This window comes from Apostichopus japonicus, chromosome 12, assembly GCF_037975245.1.
Source record: "Apostichopus japonicus isolate 1M-3 chromosome 12, ASM3797524v1, whole genome shotgun sequence".
Taxonomy (NCBI): Eukaryota; Metazoa; Echinodermata; class Holothuroidea; order Aspidochirotida; family Stichopodidae; genus Apostichopus; species Apostichopus japonicus.
In genome coordinates, this window is record NC_092572.1 from 18,228,112 (window position 1) to 18,249,551 (window position 21,440).

At 37.4% G+C, this 21,440-nt stretch overlaps 3 protein-coding genes and 1 long non-coding RNA gene across 12 annotated transcripts in view; 2 read left to right on the forward strand and 2 right to left on the reverse strand.

Annotated features, from left to right (window-relative positions):
- Positions 1-21,440, forward strand: part of LOC139976836 (fibroblast growth factor receptor 2-like) — a 139,882-nt gene that overhangs the window by 33,132 nt on the left and 85,310 nt on the right. The gene's annotated exons all lie outside the window — the stretch shown is intronic.
- LOC139976834 (uncharacterized) overlaps positions 1-21,440 on the reverse strand; it is a 120,452-nt gene that overhangs the window by 21,964 nt on the left and 77,048 nt on the right. For 2 of the 3 annotated variants that reach the window (XM_071985650.1, XM_071985651.1), the window contains exons 6-8: positions 3,924-3,973; positions 3,449-3,494; positions 1,505-3,138 (exon numbers count right to left, since the gene is read on the reverse strand). The exons of the other annotated variant lie outside the window; for it this stretch is intronic. In XM_071985650.1, coding sequence (XP_071841751.1) covers positions 1,505-3,138; positions 3,449-3,494; positions 3,924-3,973 — 1,730 coding nt within the window. The remainder of the gene's footprint in view (positions 1-1,504; positions 3,139-3,448; positions 3,495-3,923; positions 3,974-21,440) is intronic. 3 annotated transcript variants of the gene reach the window in all.
- LOC139976839 (uncharacterized) overlaps positions 4,272-21,440 on the reverse strand; it is a 60,603-nt gene continuing 43,434 nt past the window's right edge. The window contains exons 2-6 of the mRNA XM_071985664.1: positions 8,060-8,145; positions 6,471-6,779; positions 5,660-5,971; positions 5,107-5,268; positions 4,272-4,553 (exon numbers count right to left, since the gene is read on the reverse strand). Of these exons, the coding sequence (XP_071841765.1) occupies positions 4,528-4,553; positions 5,107-5,268; positions 5,660-5,971; positions 6,471-6,779; positions 8,060-8,114 (864 nt within the window). The 5' untranslated portion in view covers positions 8,115-8,145 and the 3' untranslated portion in view covers positions 4,272-4,527. The remainder of the gene's footprint in view (positions 4,554-5,106; positions 5,269-5,659; positions 5,972-6,470; positions 6,780-8,059; positions 8,146-21,440) is intronic.
- Positions 9,446-21,440, forward strand: part of LOC139976842 (uncharacterized) — a 32,728-nt gene continuing 20,733 nt past the window's right edge. For both annotated transcript variants that reach the window (XR_011796293.1, XR_011796294.1), the window contains exon 1: positions 9,446-9,582. This is a non-coding gene — a long non-coding RNA (uncharacterized lncRNA). The remainder of the gene's footprint in view (positions 9,583-21,440) is intronic.

Below are 21,440 nucleotides of genomic sequence, written 5' to 3' on the forward strand. Positions count from 1 at the left end.
AGGAATTCATAGAGTTATTTATCTAGTTTTTGAAAGCTTATCATCAAATGATTTTAATATGCTTTATATTTAAATATTACCGTCACTTTTGTAATAAAATCAATACAGTTTAGAACGATGAAACAAAACATTTCGGTTGTAAACTGTCACCCTAAGTACTGTTCCTGCATCTTGTAGAATGTTAAAATCCAGTGATATTATGCTGAGCGTTACGTTAGATGGTGACTTATTTTCTTGATATGTAATGTAATGAACGACTCACATACCCAATTGAGAGACACACAAAATCATTCCTTCTAATTGTTCACTATTAACAAATAAACATCTCTTAACGGTGTGACAAAAACAAATGACACAATAAAGGGCCATTTGACCTGCATTTCTAGACGAGCCGAATTAGTATTATATTAAATTTTCTAGACTAGCCGAATATAAATTATATTAGAATAAAAGAAGTCATCTAGATATCTAGATGAAAAAGCATTGGGTCGTAAGGAGGCCTGTTTTGCTTAACTACTACACGTCTATTATCGGGACTAGCCGATTCGCCGGCAAGGATACGGATTCACCGGTTGTTTAATTACTTCAAGGTAATGACCCGCTAAATTTTACTTTTCACTTCCTTTTCGTGAAGGCCAAGTTATTATTTAATCGCGCAGTTGTTGTGTGCAGAGAAGAAGTTATCCTAACCAGCAAACTTTCCTGCCGAAACCCAGTTAATTATTTGTATGTCTATACCGCCTTTACCTATATTGCATTATATGGATGAAACATGCTTTTGGCAGAAAGAGCTGTGTACTACTAATAAAGAATGCTATTCAAGGCCAGTTTGCATTAAACATAAAGTTACAAAAATCTACACGGTTACTACATATTTATATCATTTCTGAGCACGGACTCCGCAGCAGATTTTGTAGAACAAATTTTAGCAGTAGCTTTAAACTGCTTGTAAAAGTATAAAAAAAACTGTCACTGATCGAAGTCTAAGACACCACTCCCTATCCGCATAATTATGCACTTTTAATGTGAAAAATGTTATCTATGAAACTGGCATTGCATTACTTAGGCAGTGAGTAAATTTAAATAAAACAATATCAGAGATAATTAGCGGGAATTGTTCGGAATGTACGATGAATTAACAATATATATACAATATATATTAAATACTATGGCATTACACCAACACTGAATCAAATACACGTTTATGTATAAGTATCCAAAAACTGCCGAGATCCCAATGGGCCCCTGTGAAGTTTCAAGGGTTAATCAAGTTGGTACTAAGCAGCCGAGATGATAACATTTGTGAAATCAAATGCATCAAAAGATAATCAAACGTTACAAAAAATAAACAAGTTAACATTGCTGAGTGTAAAAACCCTCCGCTGACAACTGTCACTTGATTTCAAGTTATTCTTCATCAGTTTGTATCAATTAAGCCTTTTGGTGACTTGATGGGAATGACTTCTGAATACATTATGTGGATATAATAAATAACTTAACTTACATTTGAACGTAAGCACTTTGCCATAAACAGTTTAAAAGCATTCTGATGATATCGCTCATCTAAACGCACAACCTTCATCATAGAATGTGACGTATAGTTCTGCAAAAGATTCGACGGTTTGACAGATTCTGCTTTAAATTCCTTATCAACAATATCCTCAACGTTTTTCGATTCGAACATGCAATCTGCTAATGTATTCCAGCATCCATTTTGCAATAAGAACCTCAATGCTTCTACTCTCTTTGTAGTTGTACAAATGCCGCAAAAAAATCGTAAAATTCGGAAACTTCTTATATTTTCTTCTATCTTGTTGGCTTTCACAGCGCGTAAGATCTTCTGTAAAACGTCTAAATCATCCGAAACAATGTATTCCGCAATACAAAGCTCTTGAATATAATCATGAGAGAACACATTGTAGTCAGATTTTGACACGCCAACACTATATAACGCTTTAATGGGTTTTGTATATCCAATTGATTGAGCCATTTCTATTTCATGAGCTTGAAAACCTGCTTCGTTAAGATCAAAGTTTGTAATCGATTCACCAATATCTAAATCATAATTTAAAGATGCTTTCGCGAGTTTCATACGTAACGGTCGTAGCTCTCTTGACAACTTTTCGTTACCCCGCTTCTCCAGGAACCTTCTGTCGAGGCAAGTTATGACTGAACTAACTAATGAAGACATCTTGTTGATGTTCAGCTCATTGATTGTCCCATTGATTTGGAGAAGCTTTGACATTATGATATGAATAATGATAACAATATACAACGGTGTGTCTTTAAAGATTTGCAATAAGTCATTTTGGTCTAAGGTAGAAATTGTTTTCTCTATTATCTTTGAATCATTTTCTTCATTTGTTTCTTTATATTTTGAAACCTCTGATGAATCATTTAAGCCATCTTTATGAATCATCCTTTTCTCACATGGCTTCAGTCTTTTGTAATAATCCAATGTTTTACGGGCGTATGTTTTTATTTCGCCTGCATTGAATCCTAAAATCTCCACTTCAACGTATGGCTTTCCGTAAATGCAATTTGACTGATCTATCTTACGTGATGTAACCCATAACCTCAAATGTGGGTATTGATTCAACATGGACTCGGTCAATAAACGTTTTAATGAAATATCACCAGGTGAGACACCAGGTGAGGTATTTTCTTGTTGGCTTATTTCGTCTAATCCATCCAGCAGTAGATGACATTTCCTTTTCAGTATAATGTCACACAGTTGTTCACGTGAGATATTCATATCTCCTGGCAAAGTGTGATGTAATAGTTCTCCAATACCGGCATTAATGTCGATTCCTGTCAGTGGCAGGATAAAAAGCAATTCTTTCTCCTGTTCATTTGGTTTCTTCTTTGACCACTGACAGGCTAGATACTGACGAAGTGTTGTCTTCCCATGCCCAATGTCTACAATAAACAACGCCCTCTTTATATTTTGAGAGACCGTTGGGTCGAGCAATGATGTGCTGGTCTTGATTTCTCTGGGCCTATTCGGATAAGTAACATTACAAATAGTTTCTGTGTAGAGTTCATCGATGAGAACCTTCTCTCCCCATGGCAGTGGTTTTATGTAGCTCATCGACTGATATCGATCTTGAAGATGTTTTATCAACTTTTCCATTTCTCCTAGAAACCAGAAGAGTCCCAAAAGAAAATTCGAAAAGTTTAGCCTTAACTTTCATCAACATTCTGGCGAAAAGAATAACTTTTTTTCAAATTTGTTAAACATTGGTTACATCAATTATTAATTTTTTCGAATTGTTATCGTTTTTTGAAAACAGGATTTGAATTAGTCATGTAACATCATTTACATACTTATACACGATATTTGTAGCATTTCTTTAAAGGGGCGATACGCTCTTGTTGATTGTCTTGTCTTTACATGTTAGGAGAAAAAATAAAATTATCAATAATGAATCATGCACTACGTCATTACCTTCTGATAAATGCGATGAATGTTCGAGAAGAGGTTCTGTTGCATTCTGTGGACGATAAAAACATGACATTTACAGGTTCGACAAAATAGACTTTTCCGCAATGAAATCAATTTGTGGTTGAATGTTATTGATTACAAATCGACCTGTTGCATGAAAAATAGCGATTCGTGTACACTTTATTATTTAGCAATACAAAGTCCCTTTCAACGAATCGCTATCACCAATGTCGGGAAATACAGCCGAACGTTGATACACTCCCAAAGATCTAAGAGCCACCTCATTTTTACATTTATAATAAGTAAAATCTGGCTATATTTGGATCGTTAATATCTTTCAATATTTTTTATAGTGGTTTTGTGTATAGTATAATTTTACATTGTAATAAAGCAATATTCTTAAAGCACAATGAATGGTGCTTGAAAATTGTAAATATCATAATATTAATAGTTCGTACTATATTAATATTGTACATACCAATCCAATGTCCCTCTCCTGATATTCAATTTTGGAGTTGTCATTCCTTCCTTAAAAAGAAAAATGTTTCCAATTTACGTTTTAAGATATTTGTATAATTTAAAATTCCATTTCACAAAGTACTAACATCGTTGAGCCCCGTAATGAATATGTGCAAAAGATGCCATCAGTAATGATATTTACATTCACTCATTAATCTTACGGAAAATTCAACTAGCTTAATAATAAGCGGAGTACAAATATATGACATGTTTAATCCAAACTTAAGAAAAATGCAATTTATACTACTTTACCCAAGTTCAACAATGGTTTTGGCTTTGGTGCCCATCTTGTCATGTTTTGTGCCACTAGATGCCCGGATATGACACTTTCTAGCTTTCTCTGTTGAGAATAGCATTTCCTTTGATTACCCAGTTTGAAGGGTATTTATTTAAGAAGTTCGAATTCAGTTAGATGCTTTCTTTTAAGTACTTGTCAAGCCGCTGTCTGGAGTCATGGTCCAGCTTTTAGTTCAGTACAAAGAGATATAAATCTTATTTTACTCTCTGGTATATCATATCTCAGAGCCTCTCATAGTTGCTCCATGCATGTGATGATGCTCGCATCAGAGTGTCTTACAGTTGGTTTTCTCTTGCAGGGAGTTCAAAGTACAAAGAAAATGTAGGTAAGTTACTCTGTATTGTACTTGGACACATTGTGAGGGTCGTGATGTTTAATTTAAGCTCAAAAATACATTTGAGAGAAGAAGTCAATTTCAATGAAATGTGTTTGAATGCGATAGTGTGCGTCCATGAGGCAAGCCCGGAAGCTATAGCATTTGATAGTACCAATTTATACTACTACATTCAGTATAGGTATGCTAATAAATATATACAGAGAATGAACTTCATATGGATGTTGAGTATTAATGATAACATATTTACCAGTTGTATTAAATAAAAAATCGTTAACAACGCATTTGTATCTGCCAAATATAACAGTTCTTGGGGTACGTGTAAGCACGCAATTAATAATTGCACAGAAGTTTTGATATGATCTTTTGGTTTTCTTGTTTCTGTCGTAGCATATCTATAGACTCACTGATGTGGATGTACAATTTACGTATAACATATGAATTAACATTAGAAATTAATAACATATATATTAAATTATCTAAATGTACATATATTGAAGTACTCCTTACCTTTTTTACATTTAGTAACACAAACGATAACGACCATACATATCACTACCGCTGTCACGACGAAGACTACATCAATTACCAATCTAAAACCATCTAGAACAAATTCTTCTTCATCCGTCGTTGTGGCGTCAGTGAGTGTGTCGGGGGACTGAATGCATGGTGCTACAAGGAATTTATTAAAAAACAATAAAGTTTCCTTCTTCTTGTTGTCGCCTTGTCAATATATATCGTTTATTACATTTTGACTTGAGCACTAAGTGAGAACTAAAATAATGTATTTTGCATTTACATTTACAAAGCAATTAATATAGAATAAATAGACTTTCTCAAGTTGGCACATAACATTCAGTCGGTGGAGGTCACATGGAATTCAAAGTCTCTCCACCTCTCCCCCCCCCCCCTTTCTCTTTCTTTCTATGTATGTATGTATATATATATATATATACACACACATATATATATATTTAAATATATGTATATATATAGATATATATATATATATATACATATATATATATTTTCATATACAAAAAGGTTTTATACAATCTTTTACCTGAATTTAGATCTATAGAGCTGTCCTTGATGCCGAATATGTTACTTCCAACGACAGTGCATCTCACTGACAGTTTTGAACCACACGTATCGATCGAAATTTCCATGTAAGCAATAGTATCAAACGTATCCGTATCTGTATTATGCCTGACGGTAACATTGTAGAGGTCTTCGTTCCCAGTGATTATGCTGACGTTTACCTGAGGACGAGCACCAAGGACACTGCAAGATACATTGTGGCTGGTCTTTGCGTCAGAACTACAGTAGCAGGAATCACAAAGGGACACCACCAGACATTCTTGATGAGGCTTATCTGCGACGAAAAACGAACAAAAAGTACCTTAAAGCCTCATTATGCATCAGTTATATCATTCAAATCAGCAGTTATTTGTACGACGCTTAAGCGACCACACAATTGTTGGAGAAACCCGAAAGGGATTATTATAGAACTTATACGTTGGCTTGCTTACAATTGAACATTTTAACTCAAATTTGTTATCTATAATGATCAACACAAACTAACTGATTCTTAACTTTGGAATGTTGTTAGTTACCATTGTAAAGCAAAATAATCACACCATTAATATGTATTATTTATGCAAACTTCCCTGCCTGTAGAGACTTTTTTTTAATGAATCGGCGTTATAGTAACTTGTCGATGTAGAATGTGTTAATAATCAAGGTACTCGTGACAATCCACAATGTGATATTTTTATATTTGAAGAAAATTTGCCTCAGTGTACGTTTTCATTCGTCATCAGACAAAATGCTATTTTTTAAGCCATTACTTTCCTTCAGGGAAATACACTTACTTAAAAGTTCTAAGAGAACAAAAGCTTCTTCGTAAATTCCATCTTTGTCAAAACTTAAGAGCTTGTATAAACCACAACGCTCTTTCACTACGTCTTTGATCAACAAAGCTCCTGTCTCCGAAATGTCATAGTTTCCTTCCCCAGATTCTAGGATTACTTTCTGCTTGTTCTCGATTTTCACAAGGGGACTGTCAAACGAGGTTTTCTCACTGTACCAGTATACATCACTGACAAATCCTAGCTGACAATCAATAACGACATCTTGGCCGAATGTGGCATACTCCTTCTCATTGCAATGGAGGCCATGACCTGATAAAAAATATTTTGCAAATGTTATAATATGAAAGCTTCTTATATCATTGGATTTAGAAGACATGTCAACGCCTAAAGCCAAGTGTCATCATACAATAGCAGCCTTCTTCGATGCAGTAAGATCCTTCGACAGAATGTGGCACGAGGGCCTACTACTCAAAACCAGAAAATATCATTTCCCGGCCAAATTTACAAGATGGATTGCCAGATTCCTGTCTCATCGAATCATCAACTTCAAAATTGGTTAATCACTCTACTCACTACTACTCTACAACTCACCAACGGTACGCCCCAAGGAAGCATCATCAGCTCCATCCTATGCATCCAGTACGTCGGCGACACTCCTCACCAAGAAAACGCCTGCATCAAATTTAGCATTATGCTGATGAATAGGGCCAGCCACAACCAGACAACCCAATACACAACTGGTGTAACAACTGGAAAATGGAACTCAACCCAACCAAGTCACAGATTCTCCACATCGCCAAATACAACAGATTAAGGAGGCACCCACATATTGAAATTGGTGGCGGTCAAAGTCATTTGAGCTCAAGATAAATTAAAGCCAGAAAAACCTTGTAAACACAACACCTCAAAAATTGAATCATGGATGAACTCATGATTGGTATGTAGATCAAATCTCTGATGTCAAATTTTGTTTCCGGTCAACAAAGCTTAATAACCTTGCTCACTGGGTAACTCAGATACTGAAACTAAGTATGTGGTAAGTATACAAGAAGTTTATTACAATTGAAGTTCAAAGTTCATTTGCCGTCAACATAGGTCTGAAAAATTTGTAAACATGAAACCAAGAAAGCTTTGATAATATTGAGACATCATATGTAAGTCCATACTATGTGGATACACAACACTTTCGCTTTTTGTGGTCAAAGTTTATGTGAGATTGACATAGCTCAGTCTGAACACCTGTTTTTCAGGATGACACGTAACTTGGATGCACCTTATACTTGTCTCATATGGATCCACCCTCTTACGAACAAGAACCTTGTGTGCATTTACATCAAAGTTTTCATGTCAAATTTAGCGAGAAAACACCAGAGGGATGGGGGAGGGGATTTCTTCTGTTATAAGCAATATATATTACAATCACTCATGTACACAGTATTGTAGATCGGCTTTCTTGTTTATTAATAAATGATTTTTGATTGGATTAATGCCTTATGCATTATATAAACAACTTTTTCATTTGCTAACGAAATATACATATATTGAATTCTAATACATAACTAAGTTGAACAATGTTCAGTTAATCTCACCTAAACTTAGTATCATCGATACCTCTAGAGACAAAATAATCGTTGTTATTTCCATCCTTGCTTCTTCGATTGCTGTCAGTATCAAGCTGAAATGGAAAAAGATGGAAAAAGATCGCCCGTAATATATCGCTACAAGATACACATTTCGTCTTAATTTAATTTTTTTCAGTAAATAGTTATGAAGAATTTGATGGTAACTAAACAGTTTGATACAGTTTGATACAAACATCTCATGGAATGTTTTAATCATCACTAAAAGAAGTATTAATGTGTTTATATTTTATATACATATAAATATTCTAGTTATGAGAAATATCCATAGACATAATGGGTACCGCATTGGCTTGTTTGGATTTTTTAGCACTAGGTGGTAGATGGATGATGAGAGTATTGACTATTAATTGTGTAGACTATTTAGGATGTGAAATGCAAGTAACCATTTTTCACTGTACGTCTCTGTCAACTGCCTAGTATACATACTTCCATAAAGCAAGTTCAACGTTTAACTTGTGCACCATATTCACCAGGGGTACATCCCAGGTAATATAAACACGATCGACGGCAAAACATCAAGTTTTTATTCAGTCGTTCTTATTTAATTCTTTATAATTCTTGTTTAATTTAGACTTCCAATTACCCTCAATTAAGTTGTTTATAACACCATTGGTGTTGATGGGAAACAGAACTGCAGTTTCCTGGTCGATCAGTGAAGAAAATGGCGTTATAACAAAGTACTGCAGATACATAGGCCTACAATAAGTCGTCGGCCATTTTGTATAGTTGACGGTCACATGAATACAATCGGTAACTGCATACCTTGAGTTATAGAATTTTAGGAAACAAGAATAACCAGTCTTATCGAATTTTGAGTCTTGTCAACTATATTGAATATATCATTATATCAATTCTAATAAATATGACGTGAATTATGATGAAAACAAGAAAATATTATTCGAGACTGCTGCTTACCCAAAAATACCAGCCGTGATATTGGGAAACGTGTAGAGAAGCTATGCGTGAGGTTATGATAATACTTACATCAACTATAAGTACTAACGCCACTTATATTTACCACCGTAGTGGTTACAAAGGTCGTTCATCTTAACTCTATTTGTTGTATTCTGAACATATGATGATCTTTGAATATTAAATGTAGATTTAATGGGAGCGATGCCCAAAGGTTTGTTTGATGTTTTGCAATGATAAGATTAATATGTGGCGTACATATCAACATTACACGAGATGTGATGATCACGTGCCTTTTCTGTTTTCGATCTTAAGTAAGATGTTTTTCCCTTTTCGCTCTGTTTGAAGAATAACCGGTTGACAATATATTTTTTTTTTTTTGATTTATTATTATTATTCATTTTTGATTCGGTTAAAGGAAGCATGTCATTGATTCACTGTCATGTCATTTAGTCATTGGCAGGACAACTGAGGAAGACAAACATCGCTACAGCAGCATTACAGCATGGATTATATGGCTCTGCTTCTAATTCTCCTTGTGTGTCATGTATATAAAGGTACGTGTTCACTAGCTATATTAATTATTTCTATGTTTTTAAAATAAATTTAATTTATTGCCACCTCCTCCACAATTTGTCTCTCTTTTTGGGCTTAATAGGTTACGTCTCAGCGACTAGTCCGGTATTATGTTTCAAAACCGGTAATGTTTCCGAGGTGAATATTTCATGCGATGCAGAACCTGGAAATGATGTGTGTCTTGTTTGTCATTTGATTATATCAACTAAGTTAGTCACATGGTCGAGAATTGGAAATTATATCTACGCTGGTTTGAACAAACTTCACGAAGAAGCAACGATACTTCAAAACATGTGTGATCCCGTGTTATCATCGATCCAGTTAAGGAATATCTCACTCGATCAATTCAACGATGTATATGAATGTCTCATTGGCAATGAATTGGTAAAGGCATACATCCTGAAGATACCCAGTAAGATTTATTTTTGCTTCTACTTTACTTATTTATTCCGTTCCAATGGATTTTGCATACGTCATTTACAGTCAATGATAAATGTTACTTTTCTCTTTCACCGAAAAAAATCATCTCTAAACTGTTTACTAAACATGTCTTGTTTTAGCTTCTAAGCTTGTCAATGTGATTATGTAGTGATAAAACGCAGCCAACGTCTTGCAAATAAAATAATATCCAGGTATACACTATGCTGTAGCAATTATAATATTTGTATGTTTTCATAATTACATCGAGATTCTCATTTTCAAGTTATCATTAGTTGCAGTTTACTTCTTGTCTTCAAAGGTGACCTTATGTCATTTAGAACGTTTTTTTTAATTTATTTTTTTATACCAAGCTTTTCCATCTTTGTCCATTGAGATTAATGCACGCAATGAGTTGGACGAAGAAATAACAACACTGATGTGAAGACCAGATAACGGTTCGGCGTCTATAACCTTATCTTGGTTAGTAAATGAACAGAAAGTGACGAACTATTCAGTGAAACGAATCATCACAGTGTAACATCTACATTCAGCTTCAACCAGTATGAAATAGCAACCACAGTGAAATGTAAAGTAAACGGTTCTTATATCAAACCTGCAAGTTTGACTTACACAACCTCAGGTAAGAAGTTTTCTTATCTAAACACTTCTAATACGAAACTGAAGACAAATCCAACAAAATATTGTTGAATTACTTTAAACTTTGCAAACAAATCACAAAATGCTCGTTAAACAACATTTTAATGAATTTTGCAATATATGCGCAGTAAAATATGAGAATTCCGAAGAAAACATGTAAAGTTGCGAAATTGCACAACCACTTTGAATACTGCATTGAAAAAATTAACACCACATTGAACTAATACACGTCTTACGCTCTTCTCATTCAAATGAACCTGCAATAAGTACTTATAATAGTGAGTTTCCAATATGATCACCAACTTCTCGCACTCAGGCACTTTCGGGTCACGACTTACTTGCTATATCACTCTGGAAAAGCCAATGTATTCGAAATGTCGACAGTTTTTACGATTGATGCTAGTGAAAGTGTTGTAGCCTAACATCAAGAAAATATGTTCCCTTCATATAGCTGCATGATTAAAACAAAAAATCAGCAAGACTATACCTGTATTTCTGTGGTATTTCCTTAACCCTCTTTCAGTTGCTGAATTCTATTGAGTTGAATATAGTTTTCTTTCAAAGATCGAACTGTATAAGATAAGCTTACGCTACAATGTTATTGTTGACTTCCAGGAAGCAGCAATGATGCTGAATTTCGTTACATTACTATGTCAATGTGTTTCACATCATAGCAGTTGAATTTTTGTGTACACAGTATCTCAGTAATGTAACTATCTTTTAATGAAGTTTACAAATATGACCGAATTACTAATGTTAAACAGCCTGACTTTAATAATCTCTGTAAATTCAGAGAGCGCGACGGTTGTGATTTGGAGCGTTTTAAAACTCTTTAAGTATTATCTAGACCCCATAACCTACAGGTTGCCGTGTTGGCCTCTTTGTTTGGTAGTAATACGCGTCGGTGTTTACTGGAGGTTGTGTGAGTCGCTCCGATCGGATGCAAGGCACTGTAATGTTTACCATTATGCCATTGCCAAGGTGGAATTTTTATACGGGCCTATATGATCCCAATTCCATATCCTCCCTTAGTCCACAAAAGCATCCGGAAGAGTACGTTGAGAGTCCGACCTTCTGGTCAGAGGTGGGCTAACTGTCTTGCAATGGAGGGCTCACGTCTATAAGACCGGATTGATGTTCAGCATTCAGTGACACCATGACCCCAGTGAGGCGTATTCTCTTGATAATTTTGGTTTGCGTCATATTGTTATTTGCACTGCCTTCTTCATCATCATGTCTAAGTTTGATTCCCTTGTTTGTTTGTTTTTTTCTTAAGCATTTTTCTCGCTAAGTAATCAATTGTTACTTCAGATTTAATTTATTCTCTCGCCCGCCACTATATACCATCGTTATATCGACCGTCCGAAGTTAATCCAAAATTGTTACTTGGAAAATGAGCTTCATAATACATACAAATTTATTTAAATGATAATTATAGTAAATTATGTATAGACAATTAGATTGCAGTAAGCATACCACATGACAGTAAGTAAATCAAATGATAATATCAATACTGTAATGTGGCAAATATCTTGGAAGAGATGGTACTATCGTTGCCCCTAGGGGAAAAACTAAGGCTATTTCGGAAGCCTAGCTTCAAGAAGATAGACTCAAAACAAATAATTACAACATTCTGTTCATTTCATGATGATTTATCCTCTCTATGACAATTAAAAGTTCAATTAAACGCTGTTAAATTTTTTCAAGGTACTGATTGAAAACAAATAATTGGATAAATTAAATGGCTTTGACAATAATCGGGAGTACCGGATAATTCCTTTTCCAGAACTAATTTACCTCAGTCTATAAAAACTTGTTCAATAGTTGCAAAGCTCGAAGCCACACGTGATAAGGCATCTGATTCATGATTGGTTCAATATTATCTACTTTGGAACATTTTTAATATTCATCACATTTATCAATGAATGAACCAATCATGTGTGAGAATGAAGCAAAACGGCACATGGTCGTTATTTTTGATTATGTTTTTCTTTGTCTGAAGACTAGGGCTCCTAAAACTAGACCTAACTTAATCAAGGAATATCTGCAATAATCTGTGATTAGACAATAAACGAGTAACAATTTTGGAGCATTGTATCGTCCATATATTGTCTATACTATGAATTTGGTCACATTATAGAAAGACTATTAACAACATTTGGTCTTGCAAAAAACCGGATAGGAATTGCTGATTTAATGCCTTCCACAGCCAAGTTTTCAAAAGGAGTTTTCCATGAAGATAGAAATTAACTTCAGAACTAAGTTAATACTACTAAGACAGTTTAAAAGTATATGAGTAATTCAGTTCTGCGTTGGATTTACTCATTTTTGTTATCACTTGGAGATGAAATAGATTAATTTATTTAACTAAAATAATTTAAACTATGTTTATTATTTTGGTAATTACTATAACCTACTGTTGATTAACCGTTTATCATGTACTATTATAAGCAAAGATTCAAGTATTGTTCTACAGAATACTGTAAACAATGATATTGAGTACTGATGGATTTTTGCATTGTATTGTATTTGTTAATGTTGTCCAAATTTGCCCTACTTTTTGTATTGAAAGACCCTCCTTTCTTAATTATAATAAAACGAAAAGCTGCCGGATGAAGTATGATGCGATATGCTTTATATTGTACACATTTGAACTAACACCTTAAGGTTATGTATTGATAACAAATCTATTGATAAATAAATATATATTAAAACCGAGGATAACCTGTTTGTGTAGCTGTTTTTTTTTTTTTTTTGTCTCGTTTTGAAATTCTTTCTACCAGTGGAACTGAAAAGTATAATTCTATCTGCATTTTACAATGACTATTTTACACGACATGATAATGAGAGGCGGAGGGGGGGGGGGCATGATCCCTGGTCTCTCTTTGCGCACTGCACAGAAGAAACTGCTTTATAAACATAGGTGTTTCTAAGTTTGTAATGTGTAATTAAACTTGCGATCAATATTCAAATATATATAAATATAATTTGTCTACTCAAGGTTTTCCTTTTTTAGTCCACCGTCACTATTTGGTCAAAAAGTTTCTTGGTTTAAGTTTGTTAAAAAAAAAATTAATATTGCTTTCTTTTGATTTCGAATTGCCGTAATTATTTTAGGACATTGGTTGACTTTTATCCGGAGTTTTCACAGTACGTATCAGCAAGGACACCAGCTCAGGTTAAACCTTGTCTCGTACTTCTTAGGAGGTGAGGGATCATAGAGTCCACCAATGTTAAGTGATGTTGAAATAACCACCCACAATAATGATTGGAGGGTCATAGCCTCACTGTCATCGGGGACCCTGAGCAAATAAAAGTAATAAAATATTCCTCTGCTTAATTGTGGATATCATGTTTGATGCATCTCATGAAAACGTCAATTTACATGTCCCTTATGCGCTTTTTTATCAACATGTTCTTTCATTACTGTCTAAGTAAGGCTAGCAAAGATGTATTCCCCTTGCGTACAAGAATCTCAGCGAGACTACGAGTACTTCATCTATATCTATATCCAATCACGAGTATAAGTAATTTATCACCCACCCGGCGGGGTGGGGTCTCCAGTCAAATATCTTGCTCGCCCCCCCTTCCCCCAACCCCAAATGACATTGGTATTCCACAGAAACTTTCAAAATTAACATCAACTTGTCCAATCTTTTTGTGGGTACATGCACCAATCAAATCATGTTTCTTATCCTCCACATTACATTAATACTTATCAACTTCATTACAGCCTAACTACAGCTCAACGTCACACTATAGAATCGCAGTAGCCTTAATGAGAATATCACTGGATGAGAAATAATCAGGTTGATAAGAAAATAATCAGGTTGATAAGAAAATAATCATTTTGACAACAGTAATGTATAATGGTGACAAACACTTATAAAGTCTTTTAAGCTAAATATGAAAGTTAAATCTTTTACATCGTAACAACCTTTGTAAGATTTCAAAAGGATAAAGGAATTTTTGACAAAATTACTGTGGGTGCTAGTAGTAACAGCTGTACAATTCAAACCTTTAACTATGAATAAACATCTCATCTATCCAACATGAATGATGTTATGACTGACAATGTATACAGTATGATTGAAGGCATACAGAATGAAAGTTAACATTCAGTATGCCTACACACACACACACAGTATGGATGAAGACATACAGAATAAAACTTAGCATTCAGTATGACTACACACACACACATACAGTATAAATGAAGACATACTAAATGAAACTTAGCATTCAGTATGACAACACACACACAGTATGAATGAAGACATACATAATGAAAGTTAGCATTCAGTATGACTACACACATACAGTATGGATGAAGACATACAGAATGAAAGTTAGCATTCAGTATGACTACACACACACAGTATAAATGTAGACATACTAAATGAAACTTATCATACAGTATGCCTACACACACAGTATGAATGGAGACATACATAATGAAACTTAGCATTCAGTATGACTACATACACACAGTATAAAAGTAGATATACTAAATGAAACTTAGCATTCAGTATGACGACATACATGCAGTGTGACTGTCAGCACATTTCGTAACTGTAAGCAAACAGCTTGATACACTGTATTCAGTATTGCAATAAACAATCAGTGTAAGCAATCTGGACGAATACAAGCAAACAGTACGACTAAGCATTTGGTCATCATCATCATTGGCCTCCGTCCGTCTGTGCAGACAATGGATTGCGTTCCGTTACTTTCGAGCAGCGTCTGCGGTGGCTGTACAGGCCTATCCTTGAGTGGCAGTCCTTAGCACAGTCAGTCTCTTCTGTCTTGCTCTGCTCTATCTATTCCCTGTTTCACTTCATGTCTCCAGGAGGGGCGATCTACTATTATGTCTTCCGAGGTGTTGATGTCCATGTGGGCTGACAGGAGATCCCTTTTGCACAAGTCCTTGAATCTAAGCTGTGGGCGACCTGTGGATCTTGTGCCAAACTCCAACTGACCATACAGTAGGTCCTTGGGGATGCGTCCTTTGTCCATACGGGAGACGTGTCCAAACCAGCGTAGCCGACGTTCACTGAGCATTGCATAGATTGATGTTGACCTAGCCTTGCACAGAACATCGTTCTTGCTGACCTTGTCCTCCCATGTGTGGCCCATGATCTTGCGGAGGCATCTGAGATGGAAAGCATTTAGTCGGTGTTCTTGCCTGGTATATGTTGTCCAAGTCTCGCTGCCATAGAGAAGCGTACTGAGAACACATGCTTGGTAGACTTTGAGCTTGGTGTGCAGCGTCAGGTTCTTATTCGTCCAGACTCTGGTGTTGAGTTTAGACATCACTGTGGCTGCTTTTCCAATGCGCCCGTTGATCTCACCAACCAGGGACAAGTTGCTTGACATCAGAGAGCCCAGATATTTGAAGTTGTCCACTACTACAAGTGTGGCGTCAAGGATCCTGATTGCTGGAAAAGATGAAGTGTTCTGTGCCATGACCTCTGTTTCCTTTATGCTGATGGTTAAGCCAAATTCTCTGCATGCCTGGGAGAAGCAGTCCATAAGATGCTGGATTCCCTCTTCGGTGTGGCTGGTAAAAGCTGCATCATCAGCAAACAGCAACTCCCTTATCAGAACACGAGTGATCTTGGTCTTGGCTCGCAGACGGGCTAGGTTTAACAGTTTGCCATCGTGCCTGGTGTATATAGAACCCATCAGTAGAGGTCTGGAAGTCATACGACAGAAGCAGAGAGAAGAATATTCCGAACAGGGTTGGTGCAAGCACGCAGCCCTGCTTAACTCCACTTTTGGTCTCAAAGGGTTTGGATGTGCTGCCATTGAAGATGACCTTGCTCTTCATGTTTGTATGAAGGGACATGATGATGCTGAGGAGTGTCGAAGGACATCCTATCCTCTGCAGCAGCTTGAAGAGTCCACTGCTGCTAACAAGATCAAAAGCCTTGGTAAGGTCGACGAAAGCTAGGAATAGTGGTTGTTGCTGTTCCCTGCACTTTTCTTGGAGCTGTCTCACAGAGAAAATCATGTCGATAGTGGACCTTCCTGATCTGAAGCCACACTGGGATTCTGGATACACCCTGTCAGCTAGCACCTGAAGTCTAGCTAGGACCACACGTGCGAACACCTTGCCAACAATACTGAGGAGGGATATTCCACGATAATTATTGCAATCGCTCCTGTCACCCTTGTTCTTGAAGAGGGTCACTATCTTGACATCACGCATGCTTTGTGGTACCTGTCCTCTCCAGCAGAGGCAGATAAGCTCATGGAGATGGGGTAGAAGTGTAGCTTTTCCTTCTTTGATGACCTCAGGTGGAATGGCATCATTCCTGGAGCTTTGCCGCTGGATAGTGCATCAATAGCTTTTTCAAGCTCAGTCATTGTAGGCTCCTTGTCTAGGTTCTCTAGTACTGGTAGGACAGGGATGCAGTTGATGGCATCTTCGGAGACCGTGTTCTCTGTTGAGTATAACTCAAGGTAATGTTCCACCCATCTGTCCATCAGCTTGTTTGGGTCAGTGATGATCTCACCTGATTTTGTCTTCAGGGGTGCTGACTTCTTTACAGCTGGCCCAGTTGCCTGCCTGATTCCTTCATACATGGCCCCAATGTTGCCACTAGTGGAGGCCTGTTCGATGAAGGTGCTCAGCTGAGTCCAATAATCATTAGCACATTTCCTGGCAATCCTCTGACTCTCAGCCCTAGATTTCCTAAGGGCACTCAAGGTCTTGGCACTTGGATCTTGCTTCCATCTTATAAGAGCCTGTCTCTTGGTTGTTGTTGCAGGTTCTTAATAACTTTCAAGTTGGCATCATACCAGTCGGTGTTTTGTCTTTTCTTCCTCCCAAAAGCATCAATGGCTGACTGGTTGAATTTGTGAGTTTTTGCAGTATCCGCAGTACAGGCAGTGTTGATCTTTGGGAGACCTTTTGGTTTGGCATGATTTATCCTTTTGGGCTGCAGTACAACTTTGCTGATGACTAGAGCGTGGTCGGTATCACAGTCAGCGTTATGGTAGCTGCGGGTTGTATGCACATCTCCAATGCGACTTCTTCTAGTGATGATCAGGTCAAGCTGATGCCACTGGTGTGAGCGTGGGTGCATCCAGGACACTTTATGATTTTCTTTGTGCTGAAAGTAGGTGTTTGTAATGCACAAGTTCCTGTTGCAACAGAGTTCCAGAAGTCTTTGACCATTTTCATTGATCTTTCCTACTCCATGGTGACCGACGCATGTGGGCCAGGAATCATGTTCAGCACCGACTCTTGCATTGAAGTCACCTAGCAGGTAGAGGTCTTCCGATTCTGGGAGTTGACCAATGAGCTCATCGAGTTCACTGTAGAATTTGTTCTTCACATCAGGACTGGCAGCGAGAGTTGAAGCATATGCAGCCACCAGGTTAACTATGCCCTTACTGGTGTTTATGCGGAGAGATAGCAATCGCTCTGTTCCACCAACGAGAGGTTTTGTCATAGGCAGTAGGGATGACTTTACTGCAAATCCAACTCCATGTTCACGTCTCTTTTCCTTGGCTTTCCCTTTCCAAAAGAATGTGTAATCCTTCTCTTGTACTGACCCATCATCTGCAAGTCTTGTCTCTTGTAAGGCAGCAATGTCTATATTCAGTCTGCAAAGCTCAGCATCAATGGCGGCTGTTTTGCGGATGTCGTTGATGTTCTGGAGATCTTCTGAAGTGCCTGGCGTCATAGTTCTAACATTCCAGCTTGCCAGACGAAGTGCTGGAAGTTTCTTCAAATTTCTTCTTGTGTTGCTGGGAACGTAGGTATTTCGGTCCACAGTTCAGGTGCTTAGCACCCTAAGCCCCTTGCACCCAAAGAAGCATGTAGCCCGTGTCGGATCAGCACCTTACTGGCTGGGGGCTGCCCAGTTTTGGCGGGCGGTAGCTGATCAGTGGAGTTACAATGACTCCTCCCACCGACGAAGACAATCCGTGGCGTCCATCTCTACGACAATTGAGAATTGACTTATGACCCGTAACTGCTGTCTTCCGTGTTGTGCCCTTGTGTTGCTAGCACAAGGATGAAGTGTCCTCTCCATGACGCAAAGCCTGGGCAGTTCATATGGGGATCCTGAATTGCCCAAGGTAAATCTTATGCTTCAAGTTCCCCCTCTCGACCTCACCAATGTACTCCAGAGGAAAGTAGAGCAGTACGTCTGGCATTGGGCTGGTTGCAGGAGTTGCCGGAAAGGTTGCCAATGACAATTCAGACCGTCTACGGGGCTCCACTCCAAAATTTTCTGTCAGGGTTAATTCCCTTAGCCTTACGCTATCCCTAGCACTCACAAGGCAGTGAGTAGGAGAATACTGTACACAATGAACAGCTTTTGCTAGATGGCCGTTGGCTCCCAAGTTTGAGCTCGTCCGCCCTTGTAAAAATGGATCTTGCTTTTAATTCCATCAGGGTGTCCAGCCACCCTCCTCACTTGATTCCTCCAGGAAAAAGGTGTGGTTGACAGTTTAGTCGCTGACAGCTCGACCCTGATACAGGTGGTACGGGTTTGATAGGTTACCAGTAGCAGGTAAGACCTGACCTGACCCTAAGCATTTGGTATGTCTGTAAATATACGCATGACAGTAAGCTAACCATATGGTTAGAATCATACCATAGTGTTACAGAAATTTGACGTATAAGTCTAGCAGATTTCTTTCTGTTAATTTGTTACGTTCTGTATTGAGCGTGGGCTATTTACTTTTCTTATTTTGATTTCCCCGTCTCAGGACCCAGACCTTTAACCCTTTTCTCTTTAGATCTAAGGAAGCTCACCGTGTTTTCCAGTAGTGTAGACAGTTTCCCAAAACAAAAAGGAACCCGCTTCCTACGTGCGCGCGTTCGGCTTACATCAAAAACATAAAAGGGGGTCACCGAGTTCAGCTAATCAAGCTACTTGGTATAAAAAGGACTGGATTATTGTTCGTAAGAGGCAGAAGCCCAAAAGTTGAGAAAGTATCAGTCAGCGCTAATTTGCAATCGATTGCTGCAGTATTACTCATGTGTTCTCTCTACACGGATCTTAATAAAAAGTTATATTTGTCTCAAGGAACTGTTATTGTGTTTCCTGGCTCTACCTGGTGATTGGTGATTCTAGACATTTTACTTGGTAATGATTTTCATTTGATTTTCTTTCATGTGTTAAGGTAATTTAGGAATCCGAAAAAGCTACGAATAAGCCGTTAGTACCCGTCAATGTTAGATCGACCGTGTCAGATAAGTGAACCAATCAACGTTAGTATATTTGTTGATCTATCTATCTCCACCAAATATAATACTAAAGTTGCCAGAATTACTTGTGGTGTCACCCTAAAATTTACAAGGCTGGAGCATTATTCTAGCTCAGAATTCAATTTGGTATATTGAGAAAGATTGACGTACAAGTACTGAAAAGTAACCTAAGGCTGAAGCTCGACCATCTCCCTATTTTGTGAATATGTGTTTTTAAGACCAGAATTATACCTGGGTTTCAGCACAGCTCGCACAATTTGAGAGACACTGCCCCGCTCGCACTATTTGCGAGAAACAGCCCAGCTCGCAAGCTGCAAGACACAGCCCAGCTCGCAGGATTTGCGAGAGACAGTCCAACTCGCACTGATTTGCGAGATACAGCACAGATCGCAAGTAGCGGGAAACAGATCAGCTCGCAGGAATTACGACTTTTAGGGTTCGCTCGCATATTGCGAGTTTTTGTCAGAACTCGCAAAGGCTGCGAGATTTAGTCTACACTTGTATTTCTTTTGGTACTGCTTTACTTCCAATAGTGTTGTAAATGAGTTTAGCCATGTATTTTGCCCAACGATTTATTGCTACCATTAAACTCATCTGAAAGCGTGTCATCATTGATTGGAGGATTAATTGATGTACTTCATTAACCGTATGTAACAAGAGAAAGTGTTTTCTTTTAACAAAGTTTTTAGACATTACTTGAACTCTTTGGCTGATTTTTCGAGACTCTGTGTTCTGACTTGACTGAATAGAATTCGGTCGGCGTTACAATATGGCTGTAAGCATACCATATGGCTGTAAGCATACCATATGGCTGTAAGCATACCATATGGTTGTAAGCATACCATATAGCTGTAAATATACTGTCATGTGGCGAATATCGCCTGTATCTCGGTATAGAGATGGTAAAATGTTGCCCATAGGTAACATTATTTGGTAGGTTATTTCGAAAGCCTACCTCCATTCAAATAAATGATTAAGACACTGATTGGAAAAAAATACATGGAATACATCATATGATCGTTAGTATTATGGATAATTCCTTTTCCAGAACTAATTTGCCTCTATGAAACTACTCAAAGGGTTGCAAACCTCGGGGTCACACGTGAATGGTATCTGATCCATGATTGGTTCGATATTACCTACTAAGTGTGTATAGGTTCTACTACATTTCGAAGTACTTATACGTCGGATTCTAGTAGCCACATGTTGTTGCTTGGACACGATATGCAGTTGTTCTACCATGAGATTGGGGTTCACCTCGCTTACGCTTTGGCTGACTTGGGGTCGTCTGGTTTTGTTCTTGATGACTAGTATTCGTTTGATTTTTTTTTCGATTATATTCAATTAATTACTTCAGCATAATATAATAATCTAAATAAAAAAATTAAAAAAACTGTTAGCAACTGTTTATCCATTAGTGAGCCAATGTAAGCACAATATAATAATCTGTAAACATCATGTAAGTCTTCAAGTATATGTAACGTTGGGTCTTGAGTATTTTACGTCACTTTATCCCATCCTGGTGCATATCAG